At 52.4% G+C, this 17207-nt stretch overlaps 1 protein-coding gene and 1 long non-coding RNA gene across 6 annotated transcripts in view; one reads left to right on the top strand and one right to left on the bottom strand.

The window, feature by feature from the left end:
• Positions 1–7388, bottom strand: part of MFSD4A (major facilitator superfamily domain containing 4A) — a 30091-nt gene extending 22703 nt beyond the window's left edge. Inside the window, exon 1 of one of the 3 annotated variants that reach the window (XM_026480513.4) lies at positions 7081–7388. In XM_026480513.4, coding sequence (XP_026336298.1) covers positions 7081–7310 — 230 coding nt within the window. In that variant the 5' untranslated portion in view covers positions 7311–7388. The remainder of the gene's footprint in view (positions 1–7080) is intronic. The other 2 variants (XM_057315036.1, XM_048225468.2) reach the window with 2 other exon arrangements.
• Positions 7389–7517: 129 nt separating this feature from the next.
• LOC123000167 (uncharacterized) lies at positions 7518–16972 on the top strand. 3 transcript variants are annotated; one of them, XR_008960348.1, is made up of 7 exons: positions 7518–7983; positions 8381–8462; positions 8632–8732; positions 9508–9687; positions 11095–11250; positions 15452–15558; positions 16510–16972. It is a non-coding gene; the product is annotated as an uncharacterized LOC123000167 (long non-coding RNA). The 3 variants fall into 3 exon arrangements; XR_006407963.3 differs by lacking the exon at positions 11095–11250 and having other exon boundaries at positions 16510–16966; XR_008960349.1 differs by lacking the exon at positions 11095–11250 and having other exon boundaries at positions 15373–15558; positions 16510–16966.
• Positions 16973–17207: the final 235 nt, after the last annotated feature.

Here is a 17207-nt window from a genome sequence, read left to right as displayed (position 1 = left end):
CATTTGATGCCCACAGGAAAGAGTTTTGTTCCCAGGCTCGGGGACAGGCAGGAAGGGGTGAGAAAACAGAAAGGAGAGGCTGGAGGGAAACTGGCCGGGGAAGGCCCTTCCCGCATCTCCTGCCGACCCCTGGGGCATGATTCGAACCTGCCACTTACCAGCCGAGGCTGGGGAGGGCAAAGCCTAGCTTGGGCCTGTGGTTCCTGGGCACGGGGGATGGAGACGTGTCCCCATTTCCTGGGGACAGCTGCGGCCCAGGAAAGCCTGTGTTTCCATCCCAGCAACTGCCTGCCCTCCCCAGTTGCTTCAGCCAGGCTGTGCCTGAGCATTCCAAAACTCAGCCTGGACATATTTCTTTAGAATGGCATACAGCTGCCAAGAGAAAAGAAGTCCCAGATACATCCTAGAGCCAGGCTGAAATACGCTAATTGGCTTGGTCACTTAATGGTTTGGTCAACGGCCCCTTCCAGGAATGTGGGTAATTGAACATTATGGAATAATAATGTCAAAACAGCTTTGGCAGCACAAATGTAGTAGGATGTATAATCAGACCGGTCCCAGTGTATAAAAATGTCAAATCACTATGTCGTACGCTTGAAATTGATATAATATGTATGTCGACTATACTCAACTGAAAATTTTTTTAAAAAGAACCTAACCCTGCCACTTCCCAGTGGGCCACTCGGGGCAAGGCATTGACACACAGCCCCTCTGAGCTTTTAGGGGTGAATACTTAGCTCCTTTATAAAATGGGGATGGTAAGCTCTGCCTCCTGAGGCTGTTATGCGAAGTCAGTGAGATGTTACATTCTTCTGCTCCCTCCCTGGGGTCATCCCCTGGCCATTGGCAGCACCCCCCCCCCAGCTCACCTCCTCCCTACGTCCTCCCTGCCGGCAACCAGCTTCCCCCCCCCCCCAAGTAGGCTCAGCAGCTCCCGGATTCCCCAGCCAGGCCCTGCCTCTGTTCCTACCGCACAGCCTGCTGGTCTGGGGTGACCATGGGAAGTGGGTCCAGGAACTGCTACAGGGGCAGCAAGGACCTACCCCTTATTTCATAGATCAGGACCCAAGCTCAGACAGGGGAAGAGAGCCAGGATCCAGTTTTTTGACTCCCAGTTCAAGCTAAGGCCAGCATTGTGTCATTGATCTTCCTCCCCTGGTCCTGGGTTCAGAGGTTAATTCAGGCCAGTGAGAGAGGGGGCCCCATTCCCCCAAGGCCTGGGGAGATGCAGAACAGCTCAGACGGTCTAAGGAACCCTTCCTCGGGAAGCCTGAGAAATGTCCAAGTTACTCATTGATGGCTCCACGTGGAAGGTGAAGTGGGGGAGGGAGCGCCTCGTGGTGCCTGCCCCACCAGTCTGCTGTGTGACCTTGAGCTTGCTGCCGACCCCATCGGCCCAGGTGCTCTGCTTTACCCAGAGGGTACACGTGATCACCTTGACTTGGCCTTGCCGGGGTGCTGGCTCTGGCCCTCCTGGATCCGTGATAAGAGGAGGGGCTGCTTGGCTCCACACCAGGGGAAGGGCTTAAGCAGTAAGATGTCGGCCAGCCTGTCCTGCCCTCCACTCCCCAGGGTGGCAAAAATGCTGCTGAGGACCAGCCCCTTGCCACCTCGACGTGAGGGACCCCAGGGTGGGCACTGACACGCTCACAGTCTTGCCTCAGGTCATCCCCACCCTGATAATCTTCCTGGAGGAAGAGGAGAAGGGCCCAGAACCCAGGAAGAGTCAGAGGCATTCCTAACCCTTCCCCGCCCCGAAAGGAGCAGACAGCCTCCAAGAGAGGAGTGGGAGCTTGGGACAAGAAACCAGGAGTCAGGGCACCCCCTGGGAGCACGGGCAGGCTGGAGACTACAGCTTAAGCTGCCCAACAGGAAAGGGACAACTCAGACTGAGGGGGCTAGGAAGAGGCCCCCCTCTAACCGGTTACTCCCACAATGACCCTCTAGCTTGCTCAGGGCCCTGCGTTAAGGCTGGGGAGACTCAGAGGGAGCATCAAGAAAGCTTGTCTTTGGGGAGATCCCAACCTAAGGCAGGACTCAGGCCCTGTTACATTCAGGTTGGGGCTGCACCCTGTATGTGACCACACTCCTGGCCCGCTGGGGTGCTAGCCTTGCAGGGAGCAGTCCTGCGCATTGGATGGACTTGCAGCTCCGTCCGCCTGGAACCCCTCTCCTCCAGTTACTTGCACGCGTGGTTCCCTCCTGTCATTCAGGCATCAGCTCCAATGTCACCTGCTCAGAGCAGCCTTCCCCGCCCCACCTGGTGAAAGTACCCTCTCCACTGTTACTCTCCATCTCCCTGCTTTATGCCCTTCATTTCACGGACACGGTGCTCCAGAGGGTAAGCTCCATGGGGGCGGGGACCTTGTCCATCGTGTTTGCCCTTGAAATGGGGTTGGGCTCAAAAGATACTTGTTGGATGAGTGAATTAAGGGGCGGGATGGGTTTTGAAAATTTTCAGTTTTGAGATTCTTTTTTTTTAATTAAAAAAACTGAGATGGGGCGCCTAGCTGGCTCAGTCAGTGGAGTGTACGACTCTTGACCTCGAGGTTGTGGGTTTGGGCCCCACATGGGGGTGTAGAGACTACTTAAAAAAATAAAACCTTAACAATTTTTTTAGATAATTTACATACCATAAAATTCATCTACTCAAAGTGTATATAGTTCAGTGGTTTTTAGTATATTCAGAGCTGTGAACCCATCACTACAATCTAAGTTTAGAGCACTGCCCTCACCCAGAGAGAAACCCTGTACCCACCGGCATCACTCCCCATTCCTTCTCCAAACGCTAGGAACCTACCACTCTACTCTCTGTATCTATAGATTTTCCCCTTCTGGACTTTCATAGGAATGGAACCATATAGCATGAGGCCTTTTGTACCTGGCTCCTTGCCCTTAGCATGATGTTTTCAAGGTTCCCCCGTGCTGTAGCGTATAGAAGAACCTCATGGATTTTTCCTGCTGAAAGCTGTTCTACTGTAGTAGCCATTTTGTTCGTCCGTCCATACGTTGAGGAACTCCTGGTTGGCTTCCACTTTTTGGCTATTATGAATAATGCTGCCGTAAACATTCTTGTGCAAGGTGTTGTGTTGACATGTTTTTGGTTCTTTGAGGCATATGCCTAGGAGAGGCATTGCTGGGGCATATGGTAACTCCCAGGCTGAGATGAGTTTTTAAAGCAAGAATCATGTCTGGGGCCAGACCCCCAGCAGGCTTTCAGCCCAGGTTTGTTGCATGCCGAAACGTGGACAAGCTGCTGGAGGGAGAGGCAGAGTCTTTCTAGATGGGAGACCAACCGGGGCTCAACTCAGAGGATGAAACTGGCTTTTGTACTGTGTTCCAGGTACTTCAGGGGGCCAGCGTCTTGGGGAAGCAGGTTTGACAGCGGCCTGGGCAACCTTGCATGGAAGGAAGACTGGGTTTCATGCAATGGGCAGGAGGGAGTCATAGCTGGGTCTTGGGCAGGGCAGGCCTTGCAGGCATAGGGAAAACTAAAGGTAGAGAAGGAGACAGCGAGTGGGGTAGAGGGGAAGGACTCAAGCCTTCAATTAAGAGGGTGCATGCAGGGGAAAGGCCAAGGTGAGGCTGGGAGAAGGCCGGGGAAGGTCTGAAAGCCATTTATCTACCCTGATGCCTTTGAGATAAAGGGGTCCCCCAAACTGCCCAAGGTGGTTAGACAGGTCCCCAAGAAACCAGGAAAAAAACAAACCCTAACCTTTTATCTAAATACCCCTTTCTCTTTCCTATCTGACAAAGCGTATACCTGTGCACGCTGCCAGCTAGGGGACTTTGTGTTCTTCTTTGAATGACTCCCTGCTCCCGATAAGCAAGATCTTTCTTTTTTTCTTTCTTTCTTTCTTTCTTTTTTTTTTTTTAAGATTTTTATTTCTTTATTTGACAGAGAGAGAGAGAGAGTATAAGCAGCAGGAACGGCAGGGAGAGGATAAGGGAAAAGCAGGCTCTCGCTGAGCAAGGAACCCAGTGTGGGGCTCGATCCCAGGACTCTGAGCCGAAGGCAGACACTTAACTGAATGAGCAACCCAGGCGCCCCAAGCAAGATATTTCTAAGGGAATTCTAGTCCAGATTCTTCTGACCCTAATTGCGCTCATCTCCCTCTTGGCCCCCCACATGGTGGCTTCCTTCAAGATTTCTCTCTGTGCTGGAAGCTGGGGGTGGGGGATGGGGGTGGGAGGGTGGGCCGTATCCTACCCTGAGCAGAGAGCTCCTGTCCTGTCCTGTCACGCACTCTAACATCCAAGGCTGTCCACACGCAGACCCTCCAACGCATGTCCCTACAGAGGCATCCAGAAACCCTCTTCAGCCCCGGTCCTCAGGCTGGGCCAAGCAGTAGGCAGGGCTTAACCTGGGCTGCCACAACAGTTGACCAACCCCCGCCCCCACCCCCTCACAAGTACCAGCCTGGCGCTCTAGTACTAGCGGGTAATCACTTAAGCTGAAAAGCTTGTTGGGTGTGGGGGGGGTGGTATTAGCATTTGAATTTGTAGTGAGGTCCCAAGGAGTCAAGCTTTAGCGGCTGGTTTCAGGGCTATTGGGGTTTCTGTTTGTTTTGAGAAATAGGGGATTGTGATGAGCTGTCCAGTTCTTGCTGGTAGTGACTCCCAATGACGCACAGGCCACCCCTGCTGACACATCCTCCATTCCCACTGAAGTCCACTTTGCTCTCAGCCAAGGGAAAGGGTTCCTTCTGACATTTTGTTTTGGGGGCAGGAGGATTGAGGTTCCGAATTTAAATGTGAACCTGAACTGATAGGACTTATGCCCTCCACCCCATCCTAACCCCACCCTCAGATCCCAGCAGGAAGCTCCAGAGGCCCTCGGTTTGGTTTCCTTCCCAGAAGTGTCAGCTCAGGAACCCACAGCCCGTAGGCCTGTGCCTGGTGAGGACCGGGTGTAACTTGTACCCTACCCAGTTCAAGCTGACTACTCATGAAGCAAGAGCCATTTCCCACGTATCTGGTTCTAGAGACAAATGCCTGGGTTCAAATCCTGACTTAATAGCTGTGTGGTATGACCTCGAGCAAGTGTCTTAACCTCTCTGTGCCTCAGCTTCCTTATGTGCAAAATAGAGATTAAAATGGTACTAATCCGTAGGGTTGTGGTGAAGACAGATGAGTCAACACCAGTGAGGTACTAAGAACAGCGCCTGGCATTGAGCAAGAGCTCAGTGAAGTTAGTTGGTACTGTTACCAGTATCATTTTTCTTTCCTCTGAGCCCATGTCCTGCTCCAGGACCCTTTCCACTGCCTGCTCAGAGCTCCTGGCTAGGTAAGGAGCCATGAGGGAGGCGCAGTGCAAGGGAGGAAGACAGGGTCCAGCCGGGTGTGGATCTCTGTTGTTTTCACAAAACCTGGGCTCGCCAACCTGCCATTAGAATTATCCTCATTGCCCCTTCCTGTTCTTTGCACTACACACGTTCCTAAAAAATTCCAGGTAAGGGAGCTTTTGTAAGTCAAAATACTTTTTAAAAAGAAAGAAAGAAAACAGAAAAACGCCCTGCTAGCTTTCCAGTTAAACCTCTAGGCAGAATCGGGAAGGACCTCGAGCTTTTTCCTAAGATTTTCCGAATCCCACATGCGTCCAATCCTATATGAAACCCACAGAAAACCAGCGTACACAAGACTTGCTTCTGAAGAGGAGAGTCTTCCATTTATAAGAGAATTTGATAATGGGGCTAATCACTCCCTAATTGGTAATGTTTTGTCAGCTGGGTGGCTTAAAGTGGGGTACCTGTGTCCTCTCCATCAGCTCCAGAAGCAAGGTGGAGAGGAAAACCCACCCTCATGGATAGGTGGAGGAGTGAGCCAAAGGGGGAGAGCAATTGGCTCAGAATGCACCCCCCAACCCCCAGATGTTTCTCTGGGATAGCCTAACTGTGGTTTTGTTCCTTGGGCCCTTGGCTTGCTTGAGTCCCTGCAGTTCAGAAAACCACCCAGCCAGGAGCTGGAGCTAGGGAAATCTCCAGCAGCCTCCAGCTTGCAAGTCATCTATCCCCTGCTTTGGGTCTGTTTTCCCAGCTGCACTAGGAGAGTGAATCCTGCTGCCTTTCCAGAGGGCTCTGCGGGGGCGGCCCTGTCCAATTTAAGCCCGGAGATTGAGGCTCTGCAATGATATACAAAGAGGCATCTCTGGGGCCGTGGCAGGCAGAGGCCAGAGCCCTACCCTGGGGGCAGAGGCTAAGGAGGAGTAACACGGGGTGGGAGAAGTGGAGGGGGGCCCTGGCACCAGAGATGGACGGTCACCGTACCAAGCCCTGCATGAGAGGCCCCACGCCTCCCCCACATGGCCCTAATGGTCAGGTCCTGAGTGTCTCAGAGGCAGAAGGGCTTGCCCTTCAGGGGCCAAGGCAGAAACCCTGACTCTCTCTGAAGCAGGACCACACAGACCCCGGCGGCCCCGTGGCCACCCGTGGGGAAGGAATAGCGTGTGTCAGCTGAAGTCGAGCTGACGGTCTGAGTGGAGCCCGCCCCAGGGCGCTCTGTCAAGCCGCAGCCAGCTCTGGCACCTAGCACGGCCCCTGAGGTGACACTCCCACTCTCCTTCCACCTCACTTTCAATTCCGCCCCCCGCAGCAGGGGCTACCGACCCACCTCCGAGCCGCGGAGCAAGAGGGAGACGCTCCCACCGCCGCCAACTCCATCACCCCGGCCCCGCGGCGCGCGGGCGGGGCAGCGGGTGCGAACCGGGTTCAGCCCCTCGCCCGTGGGAGCGAAGGCAAATAAATAATCCCGAAGTCACCTTCAGTCCCTGGAGAGACTTTTCCGGGGAGAGCCGCGGTGGGGGAGGGAGGCAGCCCTTCAGCTAAGGCGCGGCGCGGCTGGCGGCGCTGGGAGGGGTGGTCGCCGCCGGCCTGAAGGCTGGGGCGCCGGGCAGCTTCAGCCCCGCGGGGGCAGGGACGCGGCGGCGGGAAGGGGAGGGAAGGGAAGGAAGGGAAAGGAAGGGCCGGGAAGGAAGGGAAGGAAGGGAAAGGAAGGGCAGGGAAGGGTCGGCGCGGCCGTGCCGAGGAGCGGCGGGGGTGGGGGCTGGGGGGCTCTGGGGCTCCGGGCGGGCCCGGCACTCACGTCCTCTTGAAGACGCCCCCGAGGGCGCTGCCCAGCAGGAGGCAGAGCTGCTGCGAGAAGAAGACCCAGGAGATCTGGGGCAGCGAGCTGTGCGTCTGGCAGCGCAGGTCCAGCAGCGTGGGCCCCAGGAAGGCGATGCACAGGCCGAAGCTGAAGAAGACGCTCCAGTAGGTGAGCGTGGGCTGCAGGTTGCGGCGGAGCAGCCCGGACACGCGGCCGTCGCAGCCCATGGCCCCGGCTGGCGGGCTGGCTGCTGCTGGCTCCGCGCACCGGTGCCCGAGTGCCGCGCCGCCAGCGGGAGGGCCGGCCGGGCCGGGGAGGCCGGCGGCCGGGAGGGAGGGACGGGGAGGGGCGGCCCGGCGAGGGCCCCGCCCTCGGGCCGGGGGAGCTGCGGGGGCGCGTCTGCGGCCGGCTGGCACCGCGTCGGGGCCCGCGCCCTCCTAGCGCGGGCCGGGCGCCGGCCTCCCCCAGCTTCCCGAGCCCACGCTCACCCTACCCGGCTGCGGGAGCCCGGCCGCCTGCCGCACTTCGCTCCCACCCCCTCTCCAGCTGCCCGTCCCACCCGCGTCCTTGCACGGCCCGCCGGGGGCGGCGGGGCCCGAGCCCCATTGCAGCGCTGGACGAAGTGAGCCCGAGGCGTCCAGGACGCTCACACAGGCTGGAGGGCGGGCTCTTGCAGCGCTGCGCCTGGGCTCGGGGAGCTGCAGTTTCCCCCCCAGACTCCAGCCTGACCTGCGCTTTGCGGTGGAGGAATCGCCGGGCACAGTCCCCTACACTTAGGGGCTTCGTGGACTTCGAGGGTCTGGCAGCGCCCCCATCTTCCCCCAGAATAGAAGACAGAATCACCTACAGACATTTTTTTCTTGAGAGAGCATGCATGGGTTTCCTTAGCATCTCACGAGGGTAAGCACTTTAGACAGAACACCTTAGAAACACCCCATCTTCTCGCTAAGCCCCGCCTGAGAGCGGGTCTTCACCGGCCGCATCTCGTCTGAGCGCTGGACAGGTGTAGGAGGGAGGCAGATGGAGATGTTCTGTCCGGTCTCCATCTCTCTGCTTCCTGGTGGGGAGGGGGGAGGAGGCGGCTGGAAGGAAAGGGCAGCGATCTGGAGGAATCCCAGGAGAAATTGGGAAATAATTCTTTAGGGCGCCAAAGAGTTCTGAGGAAAATTCCTATTTCTTTCTTTTATTTTCTTTTTCTGGAAAAACCCGGATGGGTTTGTGGGGTGAGAGGTGTTAGTCTCCAGACTGGTAGTTCTTGGAGAAGCCTGCGGCTGACACAGCCTGTCCGTACCCCCAGGTGGCCATGGAATTGGTGAGTCCTGTGTGGCCCAGCTTCTGAGGGGGCCAGGGTTCCTGCACTGGCCCCTGCAGGCAGAGCGGTAAGTTCCAGAGTGTCACCCCCGCTCAGCTGTTGTAGTAGTGGCAGGAGCCATGACATCATGGCCACTGGCCCTCCGGGGAAACCAGAGCTGAAGGGCTGAGGAGAGAGGAGGGTGGGTGCTCTCATGACAGCTTGGCGGAAGGACAGGTAACCAACTTGTCTTGCAGGTACTGGTTGCATCCCACAGTGGCACTCCAGCTCCGGCCCCCTAGACTCTGAGCAGCTGGGAGCAGAGCCCCACGGGCTGTCTGGCTCAGTGGGCCGCATGGTAACAATAATTACTTATTCAGTGGTGGTAGTGCTGAGTCTACACAGGACTCGCGATTCAGTAAAAAGTTATCCTCTGGAAAACAAAAGCTAAAAGAAATCATAATGGAAAGTGTTTGATTGGGTCCTCTCCACCATTCTCGCAGACTTAGTTCTAGAACCACAGAAGCTCAAAGTTGGAAGGAACAATCTTCAACTCGAGTCCCCTCTTCCCGCCCCATCATTGCTGATAAATGCTTGTCGGTCCTGTTCTTGACTGATACCTCTTACTGTTGGGGACCTTACCTATCATTTCCTGTGGCTTCGCTTTCAATGTGAGTCAGCTCCAGTTGTGTACATTCATTCATGTACAGACATATATAGGCTTAGGACTTGTGTCTTATAATGTAAGCACGTTATGTTTTGATAAAACAGTGAAAAGTAAAAATAAGTAAACAAAACCAAAGTGAGACCTTCTACTGTGAACACAATCCCCAGCCTCCTTGGAGTCAAAGCCTGCCTTCCTTCCTTCCTTCCTTCCTTCCTTCCTTCCTTCCTTCCTTCCTTCTCCTTCCTTCCTGTTGTGCAGGGCCTTTGAGCTGGGACAAGCAGGCAGGGAAACAAGTGCTGCAAGGAGGTTCCTTCTGCCGTGGGGGTGCTTTGAGAGCCCGTGGGGGGAAGCATCTCATTTTGCCTGGGAAGGCTTCATTACCGGACTGCGTGTGGAGGGATGAGTTATGGGAAAAGGTGTTGCTTATTCTCTCTTCTTATTCTTTTCTGTCTCCTCTATTTTTCAGTATCATCACCTTGTCTACCTCCTTCAGGAAACTTTTCTGGAAAAATGCTATCCAACCCCCAAATTCCAGCAAGCCCCTGATCCACTCCTTGCCCCCTACAATCTCCAGTGTCAGCTGTTAGATCCGGGGACTGCCAGCTTCCTCTTCCTGCCCTCCTGCCTCCCCCGCAGCCGTTAAACGGTGAGTTCTTAAGGGCTCGGACTATATTTACCGTGTTATATTATATTTACCAACTCTCCCCACCCCCGTCCAGGTGCCTCATAGAATGCCTTGCAGATAGCAAGTCCTGGATAAATAGCTGGGTACTGAATTATTTGCACATTGCCTTTAAAATTATTTTTGGTTTTTCATTTACATATCTTATCTCCCAATGTTAACAAGTTCCCCAAGGACAGAGGCTGTCCTCTATTTCTTCTGTGTCGACTATCCAAATGTCTAGCCCTTGCCGGGCACCTTGTGGTCATTCTTCAATTTTAACGACATAATCTTGGATGGTCCCTTGGCCACTCTCGGATTTCCCTCCATGTACATTGGAAGGAAATGATCCCTGTCCCTCACTAGCTCTGGAAAGCAGTCTGAGACCCTAAGATAAGGAAAGATTGGCAGAAAAGATCTAGGGGAGTGAAGGGTCCTCAAGCTCTTGCTGCCTGAAATCTGTTTGTCTCAAGGGTTGCCTCCTCTGGGAAGCTTTCCCTAATCTTGCTAGGGCCCCTCCTTGGGCCCCATTAAGTCACTGCTAATCATCTGTGGGCCTCCTCTCCTCCAAGGAAGGGCCCTGGGTTTGGCTCTTCACTGAGTGCCAGGACTAGCTCCTTGGTGAGAGGTGCTTACGTTCTACTGACTTCCACTTAACACCTGGAAGTTGATAAGCAATCCATCAATGGCCTGTCTTGGACCATCGATGGGTGGTCTGCAACCTGGAAATACTTGAGGAGAAAGCAAACAAGATCTAACAGAATGTGAGATAAGAGCCAAGTGCCCTCGCCACCATCCTTTTACATATGTGTCCAAGCTGCCCGAACTCCTTAGTGCATAGAACCAGGAGAACACTTTATCTTCGTTCCTGTTTCTGTCAGAATTGAAAACCTTAAATATTTAAAAAAATGTACAAAAAGAGGGCTGCCTGGGTGGTTCAGTCAGTTAAGCATCTTGCCTTCAGCTCAGGTCATGATCCTGAGGCCCTGGAATCATGTCCGCCATTGGGCTCCCTGCTCAGCGGGGAGCCTGCTTCTACCTCTCCCTCGCCCCCCCCCCACTCTGCTTATGCTCTCCTTCTCTCTCTCTCTCAAATAAATAGATAAAATCTTTAAAAAAACGAATGTACAAAAAGAAAAGTTTTGATGATCACAACCTAGAGGGGGTCACCTGGACTTGGGCCTGCTTTCATGTTTGGCAGAATCCTCTCAGTGACCGTGGGCCTGCTTTGGGTCCCCAGGACCCTCTGGTCTCTGCTTCCCAGACTCTGAGGAAGCCAGGCAGGAGCAGTAGAAGTCTCCAGCTCAAGGTCATTAAGCACGTCTGCAGTTCCTCTAGCCATTGTGGGGAATGAGGCCGCCCCTCCCCTACCTCCGGATTTTATTTTCACAGCCCCACATCATTGCCTTGCTGGCCAGAGTACGCGGAGTGGACTGGCAGGCTCAGTCTGGGGTTGGCATGGGGTGAGTGGCAGACAGCTTGGTGCCAAGGACTGTACCCACATGACCCGGCCACCCTGCCCCACATGAATGCCAACAGCAGAGATGGGTATGTCTACAAAAAGTCTTCTTTGCCAACTATCTGGATGAACCGAGTTATCAGCCTGCACAGAGGGCTGGGGGGTGGTTACTGCAGGTGCCAAGAGGGACTGGAGAGACAGGAGCAGGTGAGATGGCCCAGAAGCATCTTAAGACTGAGACCAGCGGCCACATGCACGCTGGAGAGAATACTGCATAATACCTGGCACTTAGCTGGCGCTGAATGTGTGTTAGTGCTTCAAAGAGCTAGTTGAAGCTAGACTAACTTGGAGGGTTGGAAGGACCCTCTGAAATTATCCTTCCACTCAGAAACCGAATCCCATTTGCCCCACTGCCCAGGGAGCCAGTCAGCCTCAGCTTTAGCATGCCCAGGCTTGGAGTCAAGCCGTGAGATGTGTGAAAACCTGAGCCTTGGTTTCGTTCTCTCTAAAATGGGGAGGATGGGGCCCCTGGCTGGCCCAGTCGCTAGAGTGTGAGACTCTTGCTCTCAGGGTCGTGAGTTCAAGCCCCATGTTGAGTATAGAGATTACTTTAAAGAAAAATAAAATGGGGGGGGGAATAATACCCCCCTTACTGTGAGAAAATGTAGACAGGGTGTAATACAGGAGCTGGTATACCAGGTTTTCAATACATTCTCCTCCTGCCCCTCCTTCTTCACAACAACCGCGCACATGGCTCTCCTGGATTATGCAGTAGTCCAGCAGCTGTATGTCCCTGCACCAGCAGCATCAGGATGTCCTGGGAACCTGTTAGAAATGAAGATTCTCAGGGGGCACCTGGGTGGCTCAGTCGGTTAAGCCTTTTACTCTTGATTTTGGCTCAGGTCATGATCTCAGAGTCGTGAGATCGAGCCCTGCATTGTGGAGGCTGCTTAAGATTTTCTCTCTCTCTCCCTCTGCCCCTCTCCCCACCCCTCACCCCTGCTCCTACTCTCTCTAAAAGAAGGAAGGGAGGGAGGGAGGGAGGGAGGGAGGGAGGAAGGAAGGAAGGAAGGAAGGAAGGAAGGAAGGAAGGAAGGAAAGAAAGGAAGGGAGAAATTCAGGTTCTCTAGGGGTGCCTGGCTGGCTCTGTCGGTGGAGCATATGACTCTTGATCTCGGGGTTGTAAGTTTGAGCCCCATGTTGGTGTGAGATTACTTTTTTTTTTTTTAAGATTTTATTTATTTATTTGACAGAGAGAGAGACAGCCAGCGAGAGAGGGAACACAAGCAGGGGGAGTGGGAGAGGAAGAAGCAGGCTCCTAGCAGAGGAGCCTGATGTGGGACTCGATCCCATAATGCTGGGACCACGCCCTGAGCCGAAGGCAGACGCTTAACCGCTGTGCCACCCAGGCGCCCCGGGTGTGAGATTACTTAAAAATAAAATCTCCCCAAAAAAAGAAAGAAAAGAAACGCATATTCTCAGTCCTGCCCCAGACCTGCTGGATCAGAAACTCTGGGGGTGCGCTTCCATACTCTGTTTTGGTAAGCCCTCCAGGGTACTGAGCTGCAGTACGGTTTGCAAATGACTGCTTTAGAGCCACAAAGGAAAAGTCTAATTCCCGTTCTACAGAGAGCCATTCACTATTTGAAGACATTTTTCAAGTTCTTCCCTGATAAGTTTCATTGTTTCCAGAAACATCCTCTCCACTTCCTTCAGCCATCCCTCCTTGGCCATGTATTCCAAACCCCTTGCCATGCTTTTCTCCAATCATGTCAAGCTCTGATTGTTAGTGACCTTCATAAAAATGGGGTCCCCCAGCACTCCACTCAGTGCTCCTGAGTGGTCTAAGCAGCACCGAGTACAACGGGTTCGCTGCCTCCTCCTTTCTAGAAACTTTGACAGCTATTTATTGAGTGCCCACTCTGTGCTAAGCACATGACATATAATAACTTTTTGTGTACATTTTTCAAAGTAGGCGCTATGCCCAATATGGGGCTCGAACTCATGACTCGGATCAAGAGTCACATGCTCTACCGACTGAGTCAGCCAGGCGCCCCTTGTTTACTTTTTTTTTAAATGAGGTTAAACTTACATAGATTAAAATGCGTAAGTCTTAAGTGAACAAATTGAATTTTTATATGTGTACAAACCCAGGTGACCACAACCCAGATCAAGATACAGAGTATTTCCAGCACCCACCCCGGAGACAGTAGGGTGCCTTCTCAATATTATGTCTGTGAGAGCATAAGTTCATTACTCTTCATTGCTCTGCAGTGTTCCCCCATATACATACACACAATTTATTTGCCTACAGTTTTATTACAGCCAAATGTATAGACACACTATTTACTTATCCCGTCTGCTATTGAGGGGCGTTCAGGTTGTTTCCGGTTTGGAGCTATTATAAACAAGGCTGCTGGGAACATTCATGTGCTTGTGTTTGGGGACGTAAGCACTCATTCTGTTGAGGACAAGCCCAGAAGTGAAGTTGCAAGGTCATAGGATGGGTTTAGCTTTAGGAGCTGCTGGGAAACAGTTACCCAGAGGGATCGTCCCAGCATCCACGCGTCTGGAGTTACAGTTGCTCCACATCCTCCCTTCAGTCATATTCACTTTAACCTTGTGTTGGGAGGACACTAGTTTCTTAGGGGTTTTCATCTGCATTTGTCTAATAACAGATACCGTTCAGCATCTTATATACTTACTGGCCACTTACACATTTTCTTTTGTGAAATCCCCCTTCACGTTTTCTGCCTACTTTTTTTTTTTAAGATTGATGTATTTATTTTAGAGAGAAAGAGCGAGAAAGTGCGAGGTGAGGGGGTGGGGCCAAGGGGGAGGGAGAGACAGAGAATGTTAAGCAGGCTGCACACCCAGCGTAGAGCCCCATGTGGGGCTTGATCCCACGGCCCTGAGATCATGACATGAGCTGAAATCAAGAGTTGGTCACTTAACCAACTGAGCCACCCAGGCACCTCACGTCTTCTGCCTACTTTTAACATTGGGTTGTCTGTCCTCAGAAGAATTATTGAGGAGTTTTTGTTGTATTCTAGGTATGAGTCCTTTCTCAGTTACATATATTATAAACATCTTGTCCTTGTCTGTACCTACGTTATCTTTGATCTCCACAATGACCCTATGAGGTAGGCATTATCATCCCTTTTATATGGATGAGGAAACCGCGGCTGAAGAAGGCGGAGGAACTGGCCCAAAGTCACACAGCTAGAAAGTATCGAAGCTGAGCCCACTCCAAAGTCTGGCTCCTCCCCATGACACCATCTGCCTCGCACATTCACCTCCTACTTACACACCCAAGACTTGTGCACAGGCGTAGAGCTGGCGACATTTTCCCCCAGGAACTGCTATTTTTTTGTTTAAGGTTTTATTTATTTATTTGTCAGAGAGAGAGAGAGCACAAGCAGGGGGAGCAGCAGGCAGAGGGAGAAGCAGGCTCCCTGCTGAGTGAGAAGCCTGACTCGGGACTCGATCCCAGGACCCTGGGATCATGACCTGAGCCGAGAGCCCACTGAGCCACCCAGGCACCCCTCCCCAGCTCGCACTCCCCGGAACTGCTATTGAACTAAGTCTTCCTGTCTTGTCTATGCGCAGTGATTTACCGAAGTCCTATGCTGTATGGGCTTTGGTATACGTGGGAATAACGGGAGGAATGTGGACACAGGAACGGGACAGACCAGCACTAGGTCCTGGCCCCGCACTTGACTGTATCAACTCAGGGCTCGACATCGTCAGCGCAGTTCTCCTCAACTGCAAAACATCACATCCTTACAGTGTTGTGCTGGGAAGGAATGAGAGCACCCTTGAGCCTCTGGTAGAACACCGAGTTCGGTGCCGCCTACACTTCTCAGTTGCCTTCCCCCACCCTGAGCCTAATGGGATTTCCATTTGGGTTTCTCATCCCTGCCAGCACCGTTTGGATCCCAGTTCAGCCGCGCCGCAGAAGGGCTATCCCTCCAGCTGTCCCAGAGTAAGGGTGGCCCCTCACATTCAGAATGGATGGTTACTGATAGTCATCCTACTCATTGAGAAAAATATTGAACACAGTGCACCGTTCTCCGCCCTCCTAATTAACCTTTCATTCAGAGCTCAGGTGAGCTATTGATCCTGCGGGGAGCTCCCCCCCCCATTGCTACCCAAGGTGCCTGCCTGTGTTCCCTCCATCTCCACTTACCACACTTCCTTGTGATCATCAGCTGGGGTGTCTTTAACGGGGATCGGCTGTCAGCGCACTGAGGCTGGAGATTGGGTCACACAGGAATCCTTCTGTCTCAGGCGCAGAGCGGAGCACCTGCCTGGTACACAGCAGACATTCGGGAGATATTGGTACACGAATTGGAAGTCTCATTACTAGAAGCTTGAACTTACGAATCAGCTCTGAGGTGAGAAATCATATTCATGGAGGACTTCGTGAGGGATGTACGATTCCCCGATTAGTAATTCTCAGACCTGGCTAGATACTAGAATCACCGGGAAGCTGAGGACAGTCAGCCTCTCTGGTGGATGGGGTCCTGTGCTGGTATTTTGCAAAAGTTCCCCAGGGTTTTCTAATGTGCAGCCAAGGTTGGAAACCACTTTCTCCAGAGAACTGCTCCCATACCCTGGCATACCATTTAGGCCCTGCATGAAAGCGCCCTTGTTGAATTCAACCGGGGCTTCATGCCTAGCTTGAGCGACCCTGCGGTATGTTACGGCACTTATGGTGGGGGTGCTGTTGCCAATAGACCCCTGTAGATGTACAGGAGAGACTCCTGTTGGGCAAGAGAAACAGTGATTCTCCTGAACAGCCAGTTCTTTTTTATCTCGTGGATGCTGCGAATCATTTAATTAACACTTTTTCCAAGCTGATAGAAGCTGCTGGAAAGCTCCTGGCCAAAGTCATGTCCACCTTTATCACCTGTACAGAATTGTATATGTATCACGTGCTGACTTGGTTCCTCTTCATTTTCTGTCCTTTTATTCTCCTTTACTCATTTTTTCCCTTTTTTTTTTTCAGTTGAGATATAATCCCCCTACCAGAAAATTCACTCTTTTAAAGTGTATGATTCAGGGGCGCCTGCCTGGCTCAGTTGTAAGAGCCTGCGACTCTTGATCTCGGGGTTGTGAGCTCGAGCCCCACGTTGGGTGTAGAAGATCACTTAATTAATTTAAAAAACCAAAGTGTATGAGTCTGTGGTTTTTAGTATAGTCACAAGATTGTGTGACCATCACCACTACCTAATTCCAGAACATTTTCATCATTCCTAAAAGAAAGTCTATCCCCATTAGCAGTCACATCCCCTTCCCCCTCTTCTCAGCCCTTGGCAACCGCGGTCTCCCTTCTTTCCTTATAGATCTACTTGTTCTGGACAATTCATAGACATGGAATCGTATCATATGTGACCTTTTACGTCTGGCTTCCTTCATCGAGCACGTTCCCAAGGTTCCTCCATGCTGTGGCACACCTCAGTGCTTCACCCGTCCTTATGGATGAAGAAGAAATTCCATCACACGGATGTACCACACTTTGCTTTTCCATTCATCTGTTGATGGACATGTCTCGGCTATGGTGAATAATGCTGCTGTGAGCATTCGTGTGCAAGTTCTCGTGTGAACGTGCGTCATGCTCTCGGGCATAAACCCACAGCAGACTGGCCGCACGTATACGCCATAGTGACTCTATGGTTAACTTTTTGAGAATCTTTTCTCACGGAAAATTATTTTTTATCTTGTTGTACTGTACGCCTCTCTGTAAGCCTCTACAAATCCTTCTTTCTGGAACGACGCAGAGTATAAATAAATAAATAAATCCCAAACCACTCCCAAGCCATCTGTTTGATAATCTGTGCTAGAATTTTGCCAGGATTCTATATTGAGCCGTTTGGTCCGTTGTTTCCAGAAATACCTTCTGTCTCTTTGTGAAAATCAGAACATTCTCTCATCTCCAGTGTCCTCATCGTTTATCCTGGTTGCTTTTCAGTCCTACCTGCAAAAGGTATTTCATGACTCAGGTGTCTAATTCTTTCGAACGTGGCCTCTAGCCCTCAGGAGC

The sequence above is a fragment of the Ursus arctos genome, unplaced genomic scaffold (genome assembly GCF_023065955.2).
Source record: "Ursus arctos isolate Adak ecotype North America unplaced genomic scaffold, UrsArc2.0 scaffold_2, whole genome shotgun sequence".
Classification (NCBI taxonomy): Eukaryota; Metazoa; Chordata; class Mammalia; order Carnivora; family Ursidae; genus Ursus; species Ursus arctos.
This window is presented reverse-complemented; position numbering and strand designations above follow the sequence as displayed.